At 35.1% G+C, this 27889-nt stretch overlaps 1 protein-coding gene across 2 annotated transcripts; it reads right to left on the reverse strand.

Moving 5' to 3' along the window:
• Nucleotides 1-1686: 1686 nt before the first annotated feature.
• LOC123531548 (testis-expressed protein 10 homolog) lies at nt 1687-27693 on the reverse strand. Of its 2 annotated transcripts, XM_053517665.1 has the most exons (16): nt 27650-27693; nt 22805-23006; nt 21591-22267; nt 18222-18361; nt 16352-16452; nt 15375-15509; nt 14389-14614; nt 11970-12099; nt 11328-11503; nt 10096-10273; nt 9042-9112; nt 8708-8853; nt 8235-8318; nt 5865-6120; nt 3815-3966; nt 1687-1840 (listed from the first exon to the last, which is right to left on the reverse strand). In XM_053517665.1, the coding sequence occupies exons 2-16, from the start codon at nt 22988-22990 to the stop codon at nt 1772-1774; spliced, it is 2727 nt and encodes a 908-aa protein (XP_053373640.1). In that variant the 5' UTR covers nt 22991-23006; nt 27650-27693; the 3' UTR covers nt 1687-1771. The 2 variants fall into 2 exon arrangements, with proteins under 2 accessions (XP_053373640.1, XP_053373639.1); XM_053517664.1 differs by lacking the exon at nt 27650-27693 and having other exon boundaries at nt 22805-23008.
• Nucleotides 27694-27889: the final 196 nt, after the last annotated feature.

The following is a 27889-nucleotide window of genomic DNA, read 5'->3' on the forward strand; positions in this document are numbered from 1 at the left end:
CCACCGACCGTCCGTAAGCTAGCTGGATGGCTTCCTCACATGAAGAATTCAACGCCCCGAGTGAGGCTCGAACCCACATCGATGTGGTTTATCAACGAAGATATGAATTGATTGAAAGTTTGCTTAGTCTTGCACTGTCAAGTATAATGACCGTATGGTAATATTAGATGTTGGCAAGGACACACATCCAATTTCAGTTCGAGTTGCCTAGCAACGCCTTCATTCGGATTTTCATCAAGTTCGTGCTGCACGTGTTTGTTCTGCTGCTAGGGAATATGCAAATATATAAGCACTGAATTTAAGAAGATACATTCAATTAAAGTGACCTCGGTAGGATGTTACGACAGAATTTTTATTTCGTTTAAGATCATCGACAATTATAGGTCATATACCAAATTTCAGATTTTGACCGAGGAAGAACCCAGATATTTTCTGGCATCAACGGGCACCTGGGTAGAGCCATAAATCTTCTGTAAGCCAGCTGGATTGCTTCCTCATATGAAAAAGGGGCATTGTGATACAGTCATCGACCGTTATTATGTAGGTTCTGAGGCCACACTGGAAAATTAAAGTTAAATGGCACCGATTTATTCGGAAATTGAAATTTTCTTAAAATATATACTGTGAAATATAAATAAACTGATGCAGACCTAAGATATTTGGAAAATATGAACGCCCATCTTACGTATCAATGTTCTAAAATAACATAAACAAGAGCTGTCACAGGAGACAGCGCGCTCGACTATTTCGATGCTGGATAGTGAAACTGAGTACATCTGAGGAAACTAGAGCCGTCACTGGAGTGTTTAATGACTCCAATTGTGGATGAAGATATTGCACAATAGCCTGAGTCTATGTCAAAAATATCAACTTAAAGTAATAAGAGAGGTAAAGATAAAATGTATCAAAACACTATATAAGTATATCCTAAGCAAAACGGAACATAATTCATTAAATATTGGTGCCAGAGTTATGCACCTTGTGTCATATGGTGTGGGTGATGATGTTGAACAACTATTTTAAGTTTGAATCAAATCCATGATTTAGTAATAACAGAGACAGAGTGAAAGTGCATCAAAACTTTAACCTAAAATTCTAAGTAAAAAGGGGGAATAATTAATGAAAAATTGGTGCCAGAGTTATGCACCTTGCGTCATATGGTGTGGGTGATGATGTTGAACAACTATTTTAAGTTTGAATCAAATCCATTCAGTAATAACAGAGACAGAGTGAAAGAGCATCAAAACTTTAACCTAAAATTCTAAGTAAAAAGCTTATGTCAGATGATGTGGATGATGATGAGGAATAAGTATTTCAAGTTTGAATCAAAACCATCAAGTAATTACAGAGATAAGTTGAAAAAGAGAAAGTGTAAAAAAACTTTAACCAAGGTGGGGATGCAGAAAGACGCCGAAGCCGGGTCGAGTAGGATACATCTCCTTATACTTCGTATAGTCGAGCTAAAAACCAGTGTAAGTGACAAATGCAATTTTTTTGTCATTGACAATTACATGTATATCTTTGTTTAGTTGCCTAGCAAATGAACACTTTGTTTTATAGATTTGGACTGTCTGATTTTGCAAGATAAAAACAAAATTCATCCTCATATCTGGTATATTCTTGAATTTGTTGGTACTATTTGGTTAGGTGGGCCTAAAGCACAACACTATAATACTTTCAATTTATTTGTAACTAAATACAAGAATAAGTATTATGTAACAAGATTCAAGTTTATTATGAAATAGAACAATGCATAGAAATCCTTTAAATGTCATTTCACACAGGAAACCAGGTAGCTAAAATTACTGAACAACTTCTCTGCCTCTGTGGGAACCAGTGTCTGAAAAAGAAGAATTCAACATATATGCTGTGTCTACATCATTTTTTTTACTTGGAGACTCATGTTTTGGGTAAACAGTGGTCAATGATGCATTTTAAAAAATCACTTTAACTTGTGAATTATATGTGCAAGCAAAACATTTTCTGCACTCCATTTGAACCATGAATTCTTTGATGAACTTAAGCATGGAATGTTCCCAATGGATAAAAATTTTCATATTCGTGAGCATACGTATTTGTTTCCACAGTATTACTTAAAATCTAAATTATGAAATTTCAGACAGCCTGATTACTTCCTAATCAATACATGTCCTGCGATAAGTACCAGTACATTCACATAAACTAAAATTGTGCTCTTAAGGTTTCGATGGAGGCCTTGAGAAACAAAAATCAAACAACACCAAATCATAGAAAGAAAGAGTTGTTTGACATGAAAATTGAACAGCATGTAAAACATGTATATTACTTTACGAAACAAGTGTCAGTATACTGATATAAACATTGAATTCCGGAAAAGGGCTGCCTAAAGGGGCTCCACTTCCGGACAGTTAAACGCCTTTAAAAACTCACCATTTTCAAAGAACAGTTACACATGTTCATTTTGATGCATTTGTAATAGCGTGCGAGTGGTGAAATTTCGCATAACAAGGTGGAACACAGTTTTCAGCAATTGTTTATCTTTATTTCTTTACAAATGGCATTCATTTACAAAGGGAGACAACTGTTCCCGATTATTTTAAGTACAAATGGCATTCATTTTCAAAGGGAAACAACTTTTTCCGATTATTTTAAGTAATCTTTGAGAAAAAGTTGTCTCCCTTTGAAAATGAATGCCATTTGTAAAGCAAAAATGATAAACAATTGCTGAAAACTATGTTCCACCTTGTTACGTGAAATTTGACCACTCGCACGCTATTGCAAATGCATCAAAATGAACATGTGTAACTGTTCTTTGAAAATGGTGAGTTTTTAAAGGCGTTTAACTGTCCGGAAGTGGAGCCCCTTTAGGCAGCCCTTTTCCGGAATTCAATGTTTATATCAGTATACTGACACTTGTTTCGTAAAGTAATATACATGTTTTACATGCTGTACAATTTTCATGTCAAACAACTCTTTCTTTCTATGATTTGGTGTTGTTTGATTTTTGTTTCTCAAGGCCTCCATCGAAACCTTAAAAACCCTTGTGTTCATTTTCATTTCCTAATCAAATGTTCAATATTTGCATTTTAGAATTTGACAAGTGGTATTTGAATAGCTGTTATGTAAATCATTCCTTCGTCACATAAATACCATTTTGTATACACAAAATCCTGAATAGAAAGGGTGATTGACTGCAACAGAGATGCTATTGAAAGCCAGTGTTTAAATTATTGTTATTTGAATGAGAGCTTAAATGTAATCAACTGGACTAAAAAATACAGTAAAAACACCACTTGACTCAGCATCTAAGTCTAAAGCACGTTCCTGAGCTCACTTGAGTAATTGATGTGATCCTTTACCAGTTTCTTTATACAGCTGAACTTCATTCCCTCGAACTCAAACTGGACCAGCAAAATTTGTGCAAGTTATCCGTAATTCGAGTCATTGAAAAAAGAACATTTTTTAAGGATTTTGCCAGGACCGGACAATGAGTTCAAGCGAAAGGTGCTATTCAAATTATCCGAGTTTGAGCGAACAAAGTTTGCCTGTATTTGCAATGTTTAAATCTCTTGAAACCATTGATAACATGAGCATTTTGTTCATCATGTGACCTCAAGCAACCTCAAGCCATTGGTGTATTAACATATACAGCCCTATGCAAAAAACGAACTCCATCTGACAATGCAAAACATTGTATTTTGATGTTACTAAAAGGACGGCTCTTTTGAGGTTATATCGCTTTTACCATCAGATTTCCTTTGGTCATGAGTGAGTCATTATCAGCAAACCATTATCAACTGAGAATACACAATTATACTAGTTGTGTTTGTATTACCTTATGCTGTGTCAGATAGGTCTGCAGTGAGGTGTGGATATCTAATAATGTCTGCACACATTCTGGTCTGCTTCTCATACATTGTTGCCGACCCTCAGTAAGAAATAACATCACAGTTTTCATGATCAAAATCACCATGTCCATAGATATATCTGAAATATAGTTATTGGTAGATTTAAAGGCCGAGATTGGTAGCCCTGGAGAACTTTCTTTTGAGTGACATCTACCATTAACTCCTGTTAGGCTCAGGTCATAAATTCTCGATCTTGCAGCATTTCAATCATTATAATTGCTCTGTAGTGCTGGGCATTGAATAATTACAATTGTATAAATTCTTGTGGTCATTCACAGATTTTTCTCTTTGGAAACCGGTCTACTATCTAGTAACCTACATTGTAACTGAGTAATCATGCATTTAGTATGATTTACTGTATAGAACTGAATACATATGATTAAAATATTAATAATCCTAGTGCACTGAGTGACTGCTACATTGGATACATTATTACATAATGTTATATGTAATTAATGTATATTGTCTACATGTCTGCATCTTTGACTCAGTGTTTTGTCTCAAACATTTCAATCCAAGACTAGCTCCTGGACCATAATATATTTCCCTTCTAATACTTGACTAGTCTATATTTTGAGTACACTATAACCTCTGCACCATTTCTTTGAGATGAAAACCGAAATAGACTGACATTTGTCTATAGTGAAATTAAGTCCTTTTTTAAACAATATTTATTATCCATTTAGTAGCAAGTCTACATCTTACCCATCTGTCACATATTTGAAGTCCATGTAAACTGTACATAATTATGCCAATTATAAAAGAAGAAGAACAAATTGTCATGGATCGTTCACCCAAGGGATGGGGGAAAGGGGACAATATATGTCATTTCAGGAGCCATAATTCTGGGGGCCATGGTCCGATATAACTGCTTCAAGGACCTAAACAGATCTTGGTCAAAATCAAATAACAAATAGTTGCGCTATGGCGCACACAAGACTATTTTGGACACACAACAGGCAATGTAAAAATGACAGACTATAAGCTGCACCTTTGGTCTGGTGAGCTATAATCATCTTGCAACCACTGACAACATAGTGGTTCCAAACTGTACTATTAATCTCTTGGATTGACCTGCATAATATATATATGCATCACCTTAATATCCATTATAATATCAACACTGCAAATTATGTGTGAAATGTAAATGCATCTACCCATGTACATGACTGTATAAAGCATTCTGAAATTTGTTTATTTTGTACTTTTAGTCCAGTTAAAATTCTCTGTACCTGGAAACACAGATTCAAGAAAAATCTTTGAGGTAATAAAACTATTAATTCTCTGAGAAACTGTTTTACAGCATGAAGTTATGCTGTGGTCAGTTGAGGTCAGCGGGTAATTTCTATACAATTAATGTCAATCACAGAAAAGTTCTGCAGGGCTACCAATCATGGCCTTTAAACAGAATTTTAAGCTGCTTTCAGATCTACACACAAGACAAGCATTACACGATTTAGCATGTGCTGCTTTATATGCTTTCTGTATAAGTCTTCAATTTTTTATCTTTCCAGATTCCCCTTCCATTGCTCTTATCAATATACTGAGGCCTGAAATTTCCAAAGACACACTTAACAAACAGACTGACTTGTGCAAACTACAAGGCATTAGTATAGATACAACTAACACACATCCATCTTCTTCAAAGAAGTACATGTATATGTAAACTTTTGGGAGTGAATGTATTCTGAGAAAGCTGAAGCTGAAGTACAAACAAAGATATTGACCAGAATATTTTCCAGTGAATTACAGCTTTATTAAAATCGTTTTTGATTGCATAGTCAAAACAAACTAAAATCTGTTGAAAATTGAAAAAATCCTGGTACCACCGTTAGAATTCCTTAAAATAATGTATAAACTGAACAGTACAGACAAATTCAAGGAAAAATCTTCCATTAAAATAAAAGGTGTGACTGATTAACTGGCTGTTAGATTGTCATCTCTGGAAATAACAATAAACATACAAAATAGGATTACCTTTGCTAAATCTGTCCTTTGCCTCTGTAAACAAGTTTTCTACACCACCTGGTGTTTTCAACAGTAAATTACAGCCCAGTTCAAGCATCACTTTTATTGCATTCTGATTATTGGAATGTTGCCAGGTGACCAGATGACTGACCAATGAGACGCAAAGAGTACTGATAAGGAAGACAACAGTTGATGGCATACAGGCAAGTGACTCAGCAAATTTACATATTCCAAAAGCCAGTTGTAGTGGAACACCAGATGCATTCTGAAATAAAAAAAAACACTTTCAGAACTTTGCTCACCTTTATAAATTAATATTGCAAAGCGAATTTTCATTAATCATTTTCTAATACCAAGCTAAACTATGACTGAACATTTTTGATTAAAAAAAAGTTAACATTAGATTCTAGAAATCCTTCAGTAAACAAGACATGTCGCAGCACTGCTACGCTCAACTATTTAACCCTTAGCCTGCTAAATTTTTAAAATGGACTGGTCCATCATTCAACTTGGTCTGCACTGGCCGCAAAGGCAGAATCACTTGCAGCCAGCAGGCTAAAGGTTAACTGCCTTGTCACTTAAAAAAATGAACACAAAGTTAAACAAGAGGACCATGATGGTCCTGAATCGCTCACCTGTCCCCACATGACCCAGTTTTGAACTGAGTATGACGTTTTTTTCTATTATTTGACACAGTGACCTAGTTTTTGAGCTCATGTGACCCAGTTTTGAACTTGACCTAGATATCATCAAGGTGAAAATTCTGACCAATTTTCATGAAGATCCATTGAAAAATATGGCCTCTAGAGAGGTCACAAGGTTTTTTATTATTTGACCTACTGACCTAGTTATTGACGACACGTGACCCAGTTTCGAACTAGGCCTAGATATCATCAAGGTGAACATTCTGACCAATTTTCATGAAAATCTATTCAAAAGTATGGCCTCTAGAGAGGTCACAAGGTTTTTCTATTTTTAGACCTACTGACCTAGTTTTTGATCGCAGTTAACCCAGATTCAAACTTGACCTTGATATTATCAAGATGAACATTCAGACCAACTTTCATACAGATCCCATGAAAAATATGGCCTCTAGAGAGGTCACAAGGTTCTTTTATTATTTGATCTACTGACCTAGTTATTGAAGGCACATGACCCAGTTTCAAACTTGACCTAGATATCATCCAGGTCAACATTCTGACTAATTTTCATGAAGATCCATTCAAAAGTTTGACCTCTAGAGAGGTCACAAGGTTTTTCTATTTTTAGACCTACTGACCTAGTTTTTTGACCACAGTTGACCCAGTTTCGAACTTGACCTAGATATCATCAAGATGAACATTCAAACCAACTTTCATACAGATCCCATTAAAAATATGGCCTCTAGTGAGGTCACATGGTTTTTGTATTATCTGACCTACTGACCTAGTTATTGATGGCACGTGACCCAGTTTTAAACTTCACCTAGATATCATCAAGATGAACATTCTGACCAATTTTCATGAAGATCCATTCACAAGTATGGCTTCTAAAGAGGTCACAAGGTTTTTCTATTTTTAGACCTACTGACCTAGTTTTTGACTGCAGTTGACCCAGTTTCGAACTTGACTTAGAGATCATGAAGATGAACATTCAGACCAATATTCATACAGATCCCATGAAAAATATGGCCTCTAGAGAGGTCACAAGGTTTTTCTATTATTTGACCTACTGACCTAGTTTTTGATGGCACATGACCCAGTTTCGAACTTGACCTAGATATCATCAAGGTGAACATTCTGACCAACTCTCATGAAGATCCATTGAAAAGTATGGCCTCTAGAGAGGTCACAAGGTTTTTCTATTTTTAGACCTACTGACCTAGTTTTGGACCGCACGTGACCCAGTTTTGAACCTGACCTAGATATCATCAAGATAAATATTCTGACCAACTTTCATAAAGATCCCATGAAAAATGTGACCTCTAGAGTGGTCACAAGCAAAAGTTTACGCACGGACGGACGCACGGACGGACGACGGACGCTGCGCGATCACAAAAGCTCACCTTGTCACAAAGTGACATGTGAGCTAAAAAGGGCCATAACTTTAAAAAGTTTTAAAAGTAGTGGTATGGAACCTGTAAAGTGCATTACTTAGTAAAAATGCAAAACTTAGTTATGTAACCTGTCCTCTGCAAGTCCGATTATAACAGTGAACAAGAGCATTTAGTTTCATTCAGTTCCCATTTGTGAATATTAAGATATCAGTTTACACATTAAACTTAAACCAAATCGGGACACCAGCGTATGTGTAAGCAGCTCTACCTATTCTTTGAACAGTTGAGCTAAAAATTAGATTCCCCCCACCCCCGTTTCATACTTGTGACATTTTTAGTTTTACCTCAAGTGTTTTCTCAATGAATCCAAACATTACTTCCACAACCTGATCAGTGTTGTAGAACTGCTGGACAGATGTACAAACAACCTGAAAATAAATCACGTAGTGGTAAAAAGCTGTTGCTAACTTAAGGCAGAGCACCCGTTATCGACAATCTACAATATGAACTCGTTTTTTCATAACAACTGTAGAATGGTGAAATAATGTACAGAGAATATGTATCTGAATGGAAGATACCATCTGTACACAACAGACCCGCTACCATATAACTGATTTGGTAACTTAATATGGTTGACTATGTGTAATCATATACAACTAAAAACTTACACTTATAAAGTTTGGTAATTCATAATTAGGGCTGAATATACCTTAATAAGTAAACAGATCTATATGATACCCATGACACAAGAAACAGCAGTTAGCAGGACAAACAATCTAACTGCTATCAAAGACGTAAATTGCTAAAAACTCAGTACCTCAACAATAAAACTCTGTCTCTCAAAATCTGCTATATTTTCACTGTCTATCACAGAGTTCTTGACAATGTTATATCCACCCATCGTTGGACACTGGGCACTATTGTCCACCTCAGCTATACTGTCTATTTCTGACCTTGATACTCCTGTAAAATGATACATTGAAAGAATGAACTATTTGTACAGATTATCGTAAATAAATTTCTCTGGTAGTTTCAAATAACAAAACAGAAGTGTAAATTCTGGTAGTAAACTTTCATTTGAAAGCAAGAAAATTATGAAATTTTGCCACTGAAGAAAACTTAGGCTCTTCAAAAGGGATGTTATAACTCACCTAGTAGAAGATTTGTCAGAAATCCTATGTGGACAGTTGCTTCTTCAGGTCTCATGTCACTTCTTAAAAATCTGAAACAATTATTAATAATAATATGGATAGTGTTGTAGCCTAGCCAATAATCCTCGATTCTGTACTACAACTGGACTTGCCATAAACAGTCACCTGTAACAAACCACCACTTGGATTAAACAGTCAATATGCTTACTTTCCGAATTGCGTTTTTCTTCTGATATCAACTTTTCTTAAGCAGCCACCAGCCGAAAACAACCAGACTGTGTCGCTCCCACGACTGGCTGCTTAATACTTGTTCAAGAAAATAAAACGGGATCACAATTTCTGAAGAATTTGCACAGAAATGTTTTATATCATTAGAAATTTTATTGCACTGCAATATCCGTGAAACATGCATTGCATTATATGTAATACAGCATCTAAGACATAATCTATTTTGTATTTCAAGAAGACGAGAGATTTATTTATTTCGTAGTTTCCAAAAGTAAGACTGTTTACATTGGATTTAACATCACATTGACACAATTTTATGTCATATGGTGACTTTCCAGCTTTTCATGGTGGAGAGAAACCTCGGTTACTTGGCAATGATCACTCTGGTTTTTGTACGAGCATTTGAGCAGACAAGGTATGTTACAACAAATCAAGTGCCATAACTCCACTGAAAATTACTGAAAGCAGAAAATGCCGACAATATGCACTATGAGGCTTAATGCTGATCACTCCTGTTAGGTCAGATGAAGATCCGTCCAATTATATGAGAAGTAGCCAATTTATGATATAATTTGACAAATAAAGGGCCAAAACTCATTGACGATATGCACAACTAGGCTTGGCATTGATTACTTCTGGGAAGTTTGGTGGATGTCTGCCTAGTGGTGTCAAAGGAGTTGCATAGATAAAAGTCTGTGACATCCAGAAAGACAGACAGACAGAAAAACAGCACTAAATCAATATGACTCCCCCCACAACAGGAGTCTCCCCATCTCAAAAGTAAAACATAACTCTATTTTGTAGTTACAGAATACAAGAAATATACCTGTTTTGTAGTACTTGTATCATAAATGAAACCAGGTTTGCACTGATGTCGGGACATCTTGCCAGAGAGACCAAGATCTTTGTGAGTTCAATCCCAATGTCTGGCACATAGTACAGCAAACATATCAGGCTTCTCTGGTCTTCACTTGTCAGTCTGGTTATAACATCTTGTTGAGGGTCTGCAGAAACAGACAGAAATGTGAACAAGTCCTAACAAACAGCTTTATATCTCTAGCTAGGAATAATTCAATTTTTGTTTTAATGAGAGAGCAGATGTATATGTTTTATGATCTCAATCAAAAATGAAAATCTTGTATGTTTAAGATCAAAGAATCAATAAATACAAAGAATTAAAATAAGCCTAACTTGTGATTAAGCCAGTGACAACTGACAAAGATAACTTCTGACAAGGAGTAATTTGGTGCTTATAAAACCAAGCAGGATAACAGTGAACAAACAAGGATGGGTATATATTCTAAAGAAGTTTAAGAATACATAATCTTGTGTTTTACCGATTGTTAAAACTGTTTAATGGACATCTGAGTCAACAATAACATTTGTTTGAAAATTCTAGAAAATAAGTTTTTTAACACAAAATAGTGGAATTTGCTTTATTGAATCATTCATCTGTTATGGATCACCCATAATTTACATTTAAATTCAACCAACATTTGTCTAACTTGGTTATTTCAGTTTGTTTCATGACTAGGAAGCCTTGTGGGAAGTTTCAGTGCAATACAGGCAATGGTTACTGAGATATAAACTTGCATACCAAACTTTAGCCTAGGTGTGACTGCAACAAAGTCCGTGATGCCTGGGCGAGTACAATAGCTCTCACTGACACTATTCTTTGACTAGTTGAGCTAAAAATGCATGCCTAAGTCTTGAAATGAAATGAGCCGTGCCATGAGAAAACCAACATAGTGGGTTTGCGACCAGCATGGATCTAGACCAGCCTGCGCAACCGCGCAGTCTGGTCAGGATCCATGCTGTTAACTAATGGTTTCTCCAATTGCAATAGTCTTTAAAAGCGAACAACATGGATCCTTACCAGATTGCAGAGATGCGCAGGCTGGTCTGGATCCATGCTGGTCGCAAAGCCACTATGTTGGTTTTCCCATGGCTTGGCTCAAATACCATTCTAATGTTCTGCTGACTGAGCTCCCCTGCTGTGAACACAAGTTCTCCCCGCCCTTGTAGGACAATTTGTTACTGGACAACTATATTTCTTACCATACCACTGTTGTCCAACTCTGTTGAATAATTCTCTGTCTAGTAGACCTGAACATCTCTGGCACGCAGCTTTCTTTATAGTGTTAATTACAAGGGAGGTAATCTCACTGTTTTCTTTGGTGCACAAGGGCAGTAACTCTGGTAGACTGTGCAAAAATTTTGTTTTTAGTTGTGGACTGAAATAAAAAGCTTTTAGTTCAGATTTACATTGATTACATTCCAGTATAAGTTATTTTATATAGATGCATTTAAAAATTATAGTGCTGAAAAATTTAGCCCTTAATCTGTACCGTAAATAATAAACTTTTCAAAGCAACAGACTCAGAGGTCAAATGTTATAATGCCAGGCTAAGAATTCACTGACCATAAGAACTCAATCCACACTTCTTTAACTAAAATAATGAATAGTCTTTCAGACAAATACCGTGTACTCAGAGTCAAAAACCCGTATCTGGGTGTTTTATGCCTAGAAGCAAAAGAGTCACAGAAGACTCCAAAATTGGCTAATATTTCTATGGATAAGTCACCCTTATGGGTAACCACAAATAAACTTAGATACACACACATCACTGTAACATGCAACAGATTTGAAAAATTTCACTGTATGACTAGAGAGAAAACTTATCCATTAAGTGTTTTTACCTAATGAATTGGGTATGATCAGCCAGCATAGTGTCAGCAAAGAATTGCATATAGACTTTTTTCTCTGTTGAGGATATATTTGCTGCCTGAAACCTGTTGTATACCTCGGTAACAATACCCAACACAGGACCTGGAAAATAATGAAACTTCCTTTAGACAGCTGTTTTGAGCAGTACATGTATGCCTCAAGATTTTCAACAAAATATCAAAACAATCTTTATAAGACAGAAATGTTTTAAAAATTATTAAAAATTGCAAGAGAGCCGTTATTGTCCTATTCTGTTCAATAAAAAGTTTCAAGGCTGTAAGATTGCTATGGTATTGTTCTAAAAAGAACAAGAGCTGTCAACAATGGTGACAAATGCCCCCGCAGCACCTTGACCTTTGACCTGGTGACCTTGACCTTTGACCTGGTGACCCCAAAGTCAGTAGGGGTGGTGTACTCAATAAGTACTATCAGCATGTGAAGTTTGAAGGTCCTGGGTGCAGTGGTTCGCGAGTAAACTGCCTTCATGCAAAAAGTTAACGTTGGCTTCTGTGACCTTGACCTTTGACCTGGTGAACCCAAAGTCAGTAGGGGTGGTGTACTCAATAAGTACTATCAGCAGGTGAAGTTTGAAGGTCCTGGGTGCAGTGGTTCACGAGTAAAGTGCCTTCATGCAAAAAGTTAACACTGGCCAGCTGCCCCTGTGACCTTGACCTTTGGCCTGGTGACCCCAAAGTCAGTAGGGTGGTGTACTCAATGAGTACTATCAGCATGTGAAGTTTGAAGGTCCTGGGTGCAGTGGTTCGCGAGTAAAGTGCATTCATGCAAAAAGTTAACATTGGCCCCTGTGACCTTGACCTTTGACCTGGTGATCCCAAAGTCAATAGGGGTGGTGTACTCAATAAGTACTATCAGCAAGTGAAGTTTGAAGGTCCTGGATACAGTGGTTCGCGAGTAAAGTGCCTTCATGCAAAAAGTTAACGTTGGCCCCTGTGACCTTGACCTTTGACCTGGTGACGCCAAAGTCAGTAGGGGTGGTGTACTCAATAAGTACTATCAGCATGTGAAGTTTGAAGGTCCTGGGTGCAGTGGTTCGTGAGTAAAGTGCCTTCATGCAAAAAGTTAACGTTGTGACGACGAACTAACTAACTAACGAACGAACAGTTGAAAACTAATATGCCTCCCTTTGGGGGCATAAAAACTGTTCTCTATTTTCTAGTAAAAGAGAATATTTGTATGTTTTAGTATAAGATCAAAATATCTCCCATAAAGTGAAATTCAGATGTAAGTTTCACTGTTATATTCCAAAAATGTACAGAAAAACAAGTAGTTAAGAATAACTATTCACAGTGATAGTGTTGGTGTTAACTGTAAATGATAGCTAAATTCCTAATATTCTATCATGCTAGGGGTTAAAAATTCTACATATTTTAAACATATTGATGTGTTTTGTTCACAAATTCATCACAATGTTTCCTTTAACAAGAGGGCCATGACTGACTAATTCCCATGAGTTTCAAACTTAAATTGTGGTCTCTAAAGAGTTGAAAAGAATTTCCTTTGATCTGGCCTAGTGACCTAGTTTTTGACCCCAGATGACCCAGATTCATACTTGATCTAGAAATGATGAAGACAAACATTCTGACCCATTTTCATAAAGATTGAGTCACAAATGTGGCCTCTAAAGTGTTCACAAGCTTTTCCTTTGATTTGACCAGGTGACCTAGTTTTTGATCCCACATGACCCAGTTTCCAATTTGACCTAGATATCATAAAGACTAACATTCTGACCAAGTTTCATAAAGATTGGGTCAAAAATGTGGTCTCTAGAGTGTTCACAAGCTTTTCCTTTGATCTGACCTACTGACCTAGTTTTTGACCCCACATGACCCAGTTTCTAACCTGACCTAGAGATCATCAAGACAAACGTTCTGACCAAGTTTCATAAAGATTGGGCCAAAAATGTGGTCTCTAGAGTGTTCACAAGCTTTTCCTTTGATCTGACCTACTGACCTAGTTTTTGACTCCACATGACCCAGTTTCAAACTTGACCTAGAGATCATCTGACCAAGTTTCATAAAGATTGGGTCAAAAATGTGGTCTCTAGAGTGTTCACAAGCTTTTCCTTTGATCTGACCTACTGACCTAGTTTTTGACCCCACATGACCAAGTTTTGAACTTGACCTAGAGATCATCATGGCTAACATTCTGGCCAAGTTTTATAAAGATTGGGTCAAAAATGTGGTCTCTAGAGTGTTCACAAGGCAAATGTTGACGGACGATGGACGATGACCGGTCACAATAGCTCACCTTGAGCACTTTGTGCTCTGGTGAGCTAAAAAAACCAACTTATTCCTGTTTAATCTAATGACCAAAATACATAAATCTGGAGACATACTGACCAAGTCCATGATATAAACCAATCAAACATACCACGTACATGTCCTCTAGCTACAAGTCTTTCAAGTATATTCACCACAGTTCTTGCACTTTGCCCCACACCAGCTGTCCCATACTTCCCTCTAAGGAAGTCATTCAGGTACTTTGTTACCATTGGCAACCAAGCTGGATCATGTGACTGTCTCTGACTGGTTGATCTCTCACCAATGAAATGAGTCATGATGTTACAAATGGTCAGGTTTAAGATCTCAGCAGAAACCTAGAAAAGAATTATAGAAAGTAATGACAGGGCTGGACATGGTATATTAACTGTTTGTCAGTTAATTGTTATATAGGTTCATAATTAGGCCTTACAGGAGGTATTGCTTGTAATCTATTAATAAAAAATTTGGAAGTCTCCTTGCATCTTTACATTTTACAGATTATTTTATTTATTTGGGTTTTATGGCGCACCAACACAGTATAGGTTATATGGCGCCAAACAGGACTACAAATTTTGGTTCCACAGATTAAATTCAGAACAAGGCTAGAGAGTGACAATTAACAGCTGTGTAGTTCCTCATGTCTAACAGTCTAGGAAAATACTTCTGATTAAAATAGCTACTTCTCATTTTTTGACTTATGAGTGTTTAAAACTGACATGCCTTTTCTTTAGTATAAAACTAGTCTATTTTGTATTCTTGAAGGATAGCTTGAGACCTCATACCAGTATTACTGTGTCCCTATGTGTAAAATTTTATCATAATTATATTCCATTTCAGTAAGAACCTGAAGTGTCAAGGTTCACAACAATAAAATTTCAGTAGATTGCATAGCTCTTTGGACAGGACATATACAAAACCAACTAGCTCTATTTTGTGTAAAATGGCTTTTGAGTAAACTTTTTGCCAACTACATTTCTAGCCATATTTTATGCAATCACAACCCTGACTCCACCACAATACTTACAATAAAAAATTATCATTGTTATAAAGTCCATAAAAATATGTATGCTAAAGATATAAATGTAATCTTGCTACCTGGACATTATCAGCCTGTTGTTTCTTTCCCTTCCCCTTTGTACTAGCTCTTGTATTAACACTATAGGGGAAACTAGCCATAAAGTGCTGCTCAAACTCCTTCAGGTATTGACCATGGCCTAATGTTCCACCAGACTATAATAATCAAAACAAAGAATTAGGTTATTTCCATTATGGTAAAGCAACTGCTTCTCAACCAGAACTGTTTACCTGTTTGTTAGTTATACTGTCCCACTGCATAAACCCATATCTTGACTTAAATAGTTCAACAAAGTTCCATTGTTTTTTTAAATTTCTAGGCACCGTAATGGACGGAACATTTTACTAGAACCAGTAGCCTTTCCCAAGTCAGCTTGCTCACATGAAATAATTTTATCTTCGGCAAACTGCAAACCAGAAGCTAGGAGAATGCCATTCCAAAGTCAGCACTTTTATAAGGCTCAAATGCCTTTGTTCATAATGTGGCTACTACACATTTTGTTATAGACATGACATATGTTTATCTCTTGTTAAATCCTATTTTCCATATTAACTGTTTTCTCAAACATTTGCCAAAGGTTTGAATATCAATTAACACAGTAGAAAATATTATTGAATCTACTCTCAATGATTACCTCCCTTGACTGTATAAATTCATGTGTAATACTGAAAGTAGAGACTATCTTACCATGCAGTTACGTATAACATTTAAATGAATAGCTGCTTTGTCTGCTTTTAACATAAAGTTTAAAGCCTTAGTGAACTTTAACCACAAAATGGCAGCCAACTATAAGTGAACTATTTTTTCCTGGAACTTTTTGGTATATCTAGTTTCAGTCCACAAAATTAAATTTAAACAAACAAAAACATCCCTAAAAGTTGAAACCAAGAATTCATGTCCCAGCAAAAAAAAATCAATTCCATGCTAAAAATATAAATAGAGTTTATTGTCTTTGAGTTCCAACACCTACCAAGTACTACCTACTAACTATACCTACTTCTTCAGTTGAAAGTGCATTGATACATTCCCACAGGAGCTGTGTAACTTGTAGAATATTGTACATCATTCCTACATTGTCTCCGGACAGTAAGTTCCCTCCTGAAACACAAAGGAATAGCTCTATTTTTACAGTCTGTTTTAGCAGACACTTACTAATACTTTAACAACCTAAAATCCAAAACTCCCTTATCATATTCAGCAAAATAAAGTATAATCTTATCACAGTTGACCATAACTGCCTCATACTTACAAAGAACGTGAACTCTTTGATTGCACAATTTCATACGCAATACCATGCTTACTTCAACTTTCCAAGAACAATACGTTTCTGAAATAGCCTCCCCTTGCACATCCAGTCCAGTCTCACTTTGATTCTTTTAATCGAAAAATTAACCACAGTTACTGTAACCTTCTCGTCTATACATGTATCTCCATTTTTTTTTGTAATCTTACTGATTGTAGTTCTTTTTAATTTTGCACCTAATGAGCTTGCTCATCTTTTATAATCTGCCTAAGACAAGCGCCCCCGAGTTGTAATCAATATTGGTCAAGTTGTAGATATCCTTAAATCCCCAACTGCCATATAAAAGCCAGAAAATGGCACTTGGAATAGGTTTTTATATAAATTATGCATGTTTCACATCAGAGAGCCCTTTTTCAAAATTTTAAATAAACTACTGAATAAAAAGTTATGAAAAATTGCACAAATACACACTGAAACATTCTTATCAATTGGTGTTTTTATTTTTTAAAACAAAAAATTGTGAAGTATAGTTTCAAAAAATTATTTAAACCTAACTGCCAAAAATTTGAATTTGCCGGGAGGAACTAATGAGGTCATGGTCCCTAGAGAAACAGAGAATGTAAACAATTCCCACGTGGTTAATTTTATCAACAAACTTGATCAGCAGAAGGCTTGATGTATCAATAGAATTCACACCTAGAGTGCATTGTAAAACTTTTCCAGAAAAGTAATTTTGAATTTTTAAACTGAATAGAATATCATAATCATTCTGCAGTATATTTTATGTGTTATTTAAAAAAAATGTTTTAAAGATATAGGAACTAAATAACAGACATACGTGATAATTATTTCAAATACTTACCATTTTTATAGATTTTAAATCACAGCAACACTGCTAACTTGTGTGCATTGTGCTAACATCTCAACTTAAATAGTTATTATTTCTGCATTTATTGCTACATTATCTCTATTAATGGACCTGCCGGGTTAAGAATGTTTGATTTCGAGTTTCACTGTTCAATTTACATTAATAAGAAGTTTAAAAATCAGATGCTAGTCTAGCTCAACTCAATTTTCATAACAATGATACTGAATGGATGCACAAAATTGATAATATTAATTTTGTAATCATCAAACTGTAAGTTCATATTATCTTCAACTGACCATGTTTGCAATTGCTTGTGAATCATTGAAATGAGCTATTTTAGCTACAAAGCTGATATTGTTATTTGATACATGTCTGATTATGGGGTGTAAAATTGGTTTAAATTTTTCTACATTTATCAAAACAATCGTAGTCTATTATTCTGTACACAATGACCCATGTGTATGAATTGCATTCAGGTGATCATGAAGGGATTTACCTTAGCAATTAAGCAGATGAAACCATTAAAAGTTGTTTGGTATTTGATTGAAGTGTTTGTGTGTGTGTGTGTGTGTGTGTGTGTTCGGGTTTAACATCTTTTTCAACATTTTTTCAGTCACATAAATGATCGTGTCTACTTGTAGCAGTGAGCACAATGCCCAACTTTAAAGTGCTGCCTCACTGGAATATCACTCCGCAGACACGTGACATGGGGAGGGGGAGTCCTACCCAATATACAAAATATAAGTATATATGTACCTGAGGTTTTATTTGTATCTTTAGAGGGAGCAGACTCAACCCAACACTCCAGCATCAGTGGCATCAAGGTGGCAGCAAATTCTGGGAACTTTCCATTTAATATATCTGCTTTACCATCTGCATCTTTTGAAATGCTAGAACTACAAATATAATTAAAGAGGAATAAAAAAAGACCAGTTGAATATTATGTCAAAACAGTTATTTCATAGCTAAGATCATAAATCCATACTAAAACAAACTAAAACTCCTCACAACGATTATCTCTCCTACACTGTTCACTGCCATATGACCATGAAAATTATGTGAAAGATGCAAACAAACAAATACATTTTTGTAATATTTTCTTATTTTTGATTTTATTTTATTTTTTTATGATATCACCCACATTTGCCTTAAATCACTGGAAATATCTGAAACAATTTCAATTTAATCTAATATCAAATGAGAAAATTTTTTATCATAATTCTAATAAAAATGTTAGTGTTGGCACAAGTCTTTGTACTGTAAAGGAAGACCACTGCATAGTAGTATGTAATGGACATTATATAAATATCATATGGTAGCGTGTGTGACATTGATATTGTCAACCCGAGGGCAGAATGTCACCCGAGGCGAAAGCTGAGTGGTGACATTCTGTTTCGATGGTTGACAATATCAATGTCACACACGCTGTCATATGATATTTATTTTATTATACTGAACAAAATTAAGCACATAAAAAAGTTTTTAAAATGTTTTTAATTCATTTTATTCCACAATTTCATCTTAAGCGTGGTAATCACCTGTGTACACATTGAATAGTGACGTCATTACAATATGACATTGTGTACAAGGGAGGCAAACATTTGGCTAAAAAATTGAAGCAGTTATCTGCCCTTATATGACATTCAAAATATCAGCATGGTCACATAACCTGACAGTCACTTTCACTTGGTCATGTGTCAAAAAGGTTGAAAATGTTTTTGATAGTCAAAATATCTCTTTTTCGGGTAATGGAATTTTACCATTGTCAGTCAGGGGTGTAACTGTTTTAAGTTATGTAACCTATCTCAGTTACTTTTTCAAGCATTTTATAACCTATATTAGTTATAAAATATAGTTAACTCAGGTAAGTTATTCAAAAAAAGTCTTTTTGCTGTTCTCACGAAGTGACCTTTAAAGTGAAATAAGTAGCAATCTTCTCTTTTAGTCTGCTCATGACCTGATAAGAATAATGGAATGTTAAGAGTTTTATAGCTTTAAAACTTTGACATAAAACTTTATCAGCCTTGCGTAAAAAACTTTACTGCATAGCTGGAAAGATAAAAGGTCAAGGATTCAGGAAATAATTGCATTAGTCTCATTCAAAATGAGGAATTGGCACAGGAGGGCTTTGTAATATTTTATGATAACTGAAACAAGTTATGAATGTATAAGCAATAACTCAAATTGGTTATAAACTGCGATAACTTTAAACAGTTACACCCCTGACTGGTTGTAGGCAAAAGTGAGGTATAATAAATCTGTATGTCTGATATGGGTGTAACACCCTTTTTCTACACTAGTTACATGGTTATAAACAGCTCTTCCTGGATTCTGCACCAGTACTATATTGTTCTCTGAAAAATTTTCCACATGAATCAATGGTGGAGGACAAATGAAGAATTGAAGAATTGTCTCCAGTTCAACTATCATGAAGAACACTGTTTTGCCTGTAAATCAAACTCACATCCTCTTAGTATGTAGTCTTTTGTTGTAGCTACAGAGCTAACTCGGCTGACTGCGATAATGCAGGATACTGACAGCTTTGTGACAAAAGGTCAAAATCCAACACCTGCCTATTATCTTTCTTATATATTGCTTATATAAATATACCCAATAAAACGTTGCTCAGTTGGTTAGGCCGCCTGACCAAATAGATGAATTTTAAAAAAATAAATCTGCAGCAAGATCTTGCTACTTGTGACAATATGACACCAATAACTTCCCTACAAATTTGTTTCATGTTTGGAAAATGTCATTTATATACTGCATGGCAGAAAACAAGAGCTGTCGGATGACAGTGCACTCAACTATTCGAAGAATTGATGGAAGAATGGGGTCAAAATATTACCACAGATTTTCAGACAAAAAAAATAGATTAGACAAACAATGTTCCTGTATTTGTGGATGCGGATACGTCTTGCACTAAATAACAATGTGTGACCATGATGGTAATGAAGTGTTCAAAGTTTCAAAGTCATATATCAAACAGTTTAGACAAAATATTGAATGGTATGAGAAACAACTTATTTCGAAGTCAAAAAAAGGGCTAAACTGAGTAAAAGTCCTTGGCCTAGTTATGAAACCTTGCCTACATAATGTAGAATGTGATGGTAAACAAGTGGTCAAAGTTTCAAAGCCATATGACCAGCAGGTTAGGCAAAATATGGACTGGTATGAAAAAATTTAATGATTTCCAGGTCCAAAAAGAGCCATAATTCAGCCAAAATAGTTGACAGCGTAATGTACTCTTGCCTACAGATGGAAATCATGTTGATAAACAAGTGTTCAAAGTTTCAAAGCCACATGTCAAATAGTTTTGACAAAACGCTGAGTTGTACAAAAAAGTGAACCAATTTCAAAGTCCAAATAGGGCCATAATTCAGCCAAAATAGTTGTCAGATTTATGTACTCTTGCCTACAGTTGGAAATCATGATGATAAGCAAATGTTCAAAGTTTAAAAGCCATACATATGTCAAATAGTTTTGACAAAACGTAGATTTGTACGAAAACAGAACCAATTTCCAAGTCCAAAAAGGGCCATAAGTCAGCCAAAATAGTTGATAGAGTTACATGTATGTACTCTTGCCTACAGATAGAGACTATTATACTGAACAAGTGATAAAAGTTTCAAAGCCATATGTCCAACACTTTACACAAAATATGAACTATTTATTTATTTATTTATTTGGGTTTTACGGCGCATCAACACAGTATAGGTTATATGGCGCCAAACAGGACTACAAATTTTGGTTCCACATCTCATTTACATCAAAATAAATACATGAGGTATGGAATCAAAATATGAACTGGTACGAAAAACTTAACCAAGATTTCTAAGTCAAAAGGGGCCATAATTCAGCCAAAATCCTTGATGGAGTTATAAACTCTTGCCTACAACTGGACATTGTGATGGTAAACAAGTGTTGAAAGTTTCAAAGCTTTATCTCAAAAGACTTTGTCAAAATGTGGACTGGTACGAAAAACTTAACCAGGGTGTGACACCGACGCCGACGTGAGTAGGATAGCTCTACTTTTCTTTGAAGAGTCGAGCTAAAAACTAATATACCTATTTAAGCATATGCACATGTACATAATTGTGTAAATATATATTCATGTATTTATACCTTACGACAAATCCTGGCATCACCCACTGGTTTCTTATGTATGCAGGAAAGGTTTGCACTGACATGACCTCATCAGGGGTAAAGGTCACATCATTAGAGGTTGCAGACATTTCAAGATCATCAGATACACATGTACCCTCTGTAGATGCTCCTTGAAATTTCAAAATGGCAGATAGAAATTTTTGTAGTCTGTTTAAAACAGAACTTCTCCATTTAACTGAAGACGTTGCACTGTTGGGATTTGTACTAAGTGACCTCTTAGACTGACCTTGACCTTGCTGTCTAGAAATCTGCTCAATGAAATTTGACAAAACTTGACTTGATTTATAAATCATCAATCTTGGGTAATTTTCTAACAATAAATCAAGCACAGCCAAAGAGCCAACTTGAATATCATCATAAATATGGGTCATTGCACAGCAGAGATGGGCACACAGAAGAGAAAAGAATGGTGATATATGTTTTTCCGAGACCAGCGGAAGCATGAATTTGAAGACACGTATGGCTCCTTGCCTCACAATAGAGTCCTTGTCAGTGAGAAGTTCAGCAACTCTTTCTAAAATATCTGACAGATGTGAATGCACTAATTCTGGATTTGTTGTAATGAGTTCTTTAAGACCATTCACAGCTTCTACCCTTACTGATGTACTGTAGTGACGACACTGACTAAACAAGTCCTGAAAAATATGTAACAATGCACAAGATTAATACCTGGGAAATGCTAAGAGAATTCTTTTATTTTCAGTAAATTACACATTTTATGTAGAAATGAATTTTTCAAATGTAAAACTGGATAGGAAAATGCTGATCTTTTAATGTACTCATTACTTTTAACACTTCAGAAAAGAAGTTTGAGACCAAAATGACTGCATTCTTAGCATGTCAAGTGTGTATAGTAGGTTTCTGACAGTGTTTTGGCAGTGTGTTCATGAAGAGAGTTTCCAAGCTAGACCTAGTCTGCCTTTTTTATAGTAAAAAAAAAATTGGAAAAAGGCATCTTTTCAGCCAAAAGACAATACTGTGCCAATAGTTAAGCAATAGCAAGCAAAAACAATTATTTCAAAACATGTCCAAACTAAAAAACCCTTGCCAAAAGAAATATTTAAATATTTCTGCTTCAATATAATAGTACCAGTACTCATGGTACTCACATGTGCATTTACCAATGACTTCAAATTTTGTATTTTGCTTTCAGAGGAAAGAGTAAAACTTACAGTAATATTTTGTTTTTTCTTAGTACTTGGCTGTGATGCATCTCCAGTCTTCAACTGCTGGCTAATCTGTATTCCTCGGGTTCTGAAACTGGCGTTAGTCACATTGTCAGCTTTTTTCAACTTTTTGCCAACCTTCAGTTTCACTTTTTGAAAATCTTGCTGCCTTTTCTTTTTACTCTTAGCCATCTTTATGTTCTATGACCTACAAATGACAGTCAGAGCTTAAGAATGATATACAAACGATATCCTCGGAACTTATGGCGACTTCTAAATCTAATCAATGCAGTGACAGCCCTAATCTCAGTTATTAATTTGACAACTTTGAACAGAACTTGAGAAGGTTTGTACAGATTTACATTAGAAAATCAAAGAAATTATATAAAAATTACTTTCTGCAGATCTCATTTGACCATATACATTTACAGGTGTTTTCTGCGGCCCATTAAATCTGAACAAGAAGTCTATTAAAGCCTAAGTGGCACATGTAAAGATGACCGTAACCATCTGACCTTGTTCCTGATCCAGTTTGTTACTGAATGCAAGTGTCTGGAGGTACAGATCTTTACCTCAGGAACCTGATTACTCGGGTACATATCTATACCTTTAGATAAGGCTATGGGGGACTGTCTTGGGAGTACGGACCATCATTTCCAGAAATTGAGGGTTATTTACATCTTTAATTAATTCCATTGCAAATGAAATATCAGGTAAGATCTGAGTGATTGTTTTCCACTGTGATCATTAAGAGATACAAAGGAATTATCCCTTTACCCGATCATGTTGGTTAACTGATGAAAAACAAATTGTTCATCGTTAAATAATAGTATATGCCAGATGTTATCTGTACTATATGGAAGGAAAGGAAAGAGTACATATACCTTTTCATGTCATTGTTTTAAATATATCAATTGATTTGAACTTTTTTCTTTTTACTGTAATTCATTAAAAGGTTTGATAGGCCCTATAGTCTTTAATCAACAGAAATAAATTGGCATGGAACAGCATCTAATTCGGAGATCCTTGGCTATTTATTGGTACATTTCAAAAGAAATTGTAAAAGAAGGGCTCTTTTGCACAAATTTGGAACGTGCCTCTGCCTGTCCATCTTGGGAAAATTTGGTGAGGGGGGATAATGGAAGAAATAATACGCTATTTCCAGATTTTGGGAAAATGATGAGGGGTAATGAAAAGGTAACTTGAGCAAACCTTAATGAAACAGAAAACAAATCACTGAAACACTTTTCTAAAGCTTTGGTAGCTATAATAACTTGTCACCTTAGTCTCAGCTATGACATTTCCCTGTCTTCTGAATCTTTTAATATTTCGATGTCATAACCTTCGTGCATCCAGTCACTAGGCCGAGTCTCAATCTCATTAAAGCATCAAGACCGATAGTTTAAATTCAGTTATATTATAGTATTTGCTTTTTTAACTAATGCTGCCGAAATTCACTTTGTTTCTTTTGGAAGTATCATGCATGTTATTATCTTAATTTTACCATTTCAGCAAGCAATGCCCTTTCATTTATCTGTGTTTACTGTGTCTCCAAAAGTGTACTCGCCGCACACTGTCCACCATATTGGAATAATAAAATAAACTAGTACAAATGAATGCGAAAATTGTCGGCATTGGAGCAAGCCGATATAAACTTGAAATTTAAACTTGAAGTAATTTCTGTTAATTAGTACTGATCACATATCTTTTCAATTTGCTAGTCACTTGCAAACTTTAATAAAAATCAAATAAAAAAACTGCTGCACATGAAATGCCGAGGTGTTACAAACCAGAATTTTTAAAGTGATCAAAGAATCTGCATAAAGCTTTAATGGCAATTAAATTGTTTTGTACATCCGTAAACATGTAATGACGCAAATACAAACCAATATTATTTTTTATTTAAATAATTTAAACATAGTACATGTTTAAAGCAAATAACATTTAAAAATTTCACGCAGGCATTCATACTAGTTTATATCATTCCAATATGGCGGACATGGTATGCGGCGAGTACACTTTTGGAGACAGAAAACGCAGATAAATGCAAGAGCATGGTAAAATTAATTAAGATAATAATATCAATAATACTTACCAAGAAACAAAGTGAATTTCAGCAGCATTATGCATAGAAATAAATTCCAGTTCCCTAGCCTATGCATGGTATTTTGGTTAGAGAACCGGTTCGGGACGAGTAAGTTTGCTGTCTAGGGAACCGATTCCGGTTCTCAAAGAGCTATAAAAAATAAATAGATTGGCAACTTGAAAGGCATATTGAGCAAATCTCGCCAAAAAAAAACATGACAACTGAATGAGATCTCGTTTACCGGAAGTGACGCGTTCTCCATGCGCCATTTTGTATGCGAAAGCAATTATTCATCGGTAAATTAATTATGATGGCAAGAAACATGTACTTTGTGTCTTAAGACTATTTCACATTAAACTAATGTTGTTTTAGAAGTTAACATGTATTTTAAATGTAGTTTTAAAGGTACAGATTGTAACTCCATGCTCACCGATGTTTGTTTTTACTAAGATAACGCCGATTCACGCTCAGACACGAGATCACGCGAAATTACAGCCAGTTGCCATTCTGTGTATTTTATACTTATTTGCCTGTACACGGAAGAAGAAGAAGAAGAATTTAAGGTTAAAAGGTAGGGCTGGAGCAGGTCTTTAAGTGAAATAAATAACTTTAAAACATCATTTATGCATGGCCTAACATACATTTGATGCCTCTTAAATACTTCCGTAATCCTAGCCTATCCTCAAAGGGTTGTCTAGGAATATGGAACTTCCGTAATCCTAGAATCGGAAGCTTGGATTACGGTACCGTAATCGTAGCCATTGCCTATTAAATACATTATTGTTATTTATGCCGGTCAATAGCTATACATAGCTAGTGTTGTCTGTATATTAGCATTACGGTTAGACGTATGAACAAGAAAACAAATAGAGAGATCTAACTGTGTATACTATCGAGTTGAAAATTCGTGGTACTTTTTGGAATCGGTGTTGTTCGGATTTTTTCATGTGCACTATGCACATAGTAATTAATCAGTAAAGACGTCAGTAGACGCTTACTGTTTACGGTTGACAAAAGCGTCTCGCTTACTGCTTTGAATATTGAATAAAAATGTAAATGCGCATTTGATAATAAAAAATTAGTGCTAAATACATTTTCTACGAAGAAAAAAGAAATAAAATACAATATTTTCATGTTGAAACGACTTTCGTCATGCTGCCATTACCGGACTTTATTATATATACTTATGTTTGTCATAATGATGTCATAACTCTACAGTGGTGTAGTGGTTAGCGAGTTTGCGTTGTAAACCAGAGGTCGTGAGTTCGAACCTCACCTGGACCAGATTTTTTTTTTTATTCCTTTTTTATTTCAATTTTTTTTTGGTATTATTATGAGTTTTGAAAATATTGTATAACTAAAGTCATTGTGAAATTCAACAAGTGTTTACTTTTGATGTCAGGTTCCAATGTAGTGCCTGTGCAGTAGTCAGTAGACATAACTTTTAAAAAAAAAAAGCTTTAGGATCAAAATATACAGGCATTAAAATGTGAAAAGCAAATAATGCTCTTTTCCCCGTTCGCATATATTTCATCCGTTAGCTTTAAAATCACTGACCAGAGTTGATAAAAAAAAACTAAAATTATTGGCGCTCAATCGAGAATTTCGGCAAACACTGTTTTTCTGTAGGTAAAATTCTGATCATTAATTTTTAAAAATTGCTAGTCTTTTGGGTTTAAAACAAGCTTTGTATAGTCATGTAAATGATTGCAATTTTCCCATACCAGGCGTCTATCATAGCAGTGTTTTTGACTGAAAGCTGGACACAATCATACTTCCTTTCAGAAAGAACCAAAATTTGACAATAATGACATTTAAAAGAATTACAATAGTCATTTCCAGGATTACGTAAATTCTAATTTCTATTAACTTTGGAATTGAAACATTAACTTTTTACATTAAGTCCTCATTGCCAAACATTCACACGCAAAGAGACAGAATTCCTTCGGCTATTGTCCTAATGAGATTCTGTTAGGTTTGAAGCTTTTCAATTTGAAGGAGTTATTATTGGTGACTGGTTTCCAGTATGATAATAATTTATGTAAAATTGTTGATGCAGTACGTTTTAAAACAGAAATTATTCAAATACGTTTTTTTTCTTTTGGTGCAGATGTTAATCTATATCGAACTTTCTTTTAATTATATACAGAATATCTTTCGAGTATTTCACCTGTCAAGAATTAAATTTGATGCAGTCTTAAACATACATTCAGAAATCATGAATTATCATTAATCAATACTTATAATTTTAATAGATCTAATTTAAATAGAACATAAACTTCCTAAACGAATCCATAATTCCAGACAATTCCAACACCACTCCTTTAATTTTTAAGGGGCACTTGTGATTTTTCAAGGGAGCTCTGCCTTTAGGTAGCACCTAATTTCATATTAAGACCGACTTTAAATAAAATTTGTATCTTGTATCATCATCATCTGTAGTGCATCTAGGTCCGTAACAGGCCTGTACAAAGGTGACAGACCAGTACCTAAAGAATTAGATTCTACAGGTACGGATCCGTAACGCTAGACTTTTTGAAAGGGTCATTTCTGTAAATTAGCCAATGGAAAAATCAGTACCAGCGCTCGGCCTAAAACTAGGCCGAATTATTTATTATATTTCTGTCGCGAAAAGTAATGACTTTCTTGAATAACAAACAAACCGAAAGAGTAATACATATATTTCTCTCTCATACTTAAATTTCTATTTTGGTACTATCTTTATACTTATATATTACCATAAAACACCACATAACAAGCCTTACTTTAGTTATTTTAGATGCAACAATTCACCACATGGGCGCAGCCATATTGGGAGAAAGTAATATAGCCCGTCCTTCGCCGTACCAGGAGTGTAAACCTGTTATAACCGAGAATAGACAATATACAGCACATTCTACAAAATGTTGTCTTAAACTGCTTAAATTATCATTTATCTCAAGTGAAGTTTTATGTACAAAGTCGTTGCAAATGTAACAAGTAACATAAGCTCTACTGAGCTTTTG

This window comes from Mercenaria mercenaria, chromosome 11 (assembly GCF_021730395.1).
Source record: "Mercenaria mercenaria strain notata chromosome 11, MADL_Memer_1, whole genome shotgun sequence".
NCBI classification, from domain to species: Eukaryota; Metazoa; Mollusca; class Bivalvia; order Venerida; family Veneridae; genus Mercenaria; species Mercenaria mercenaria.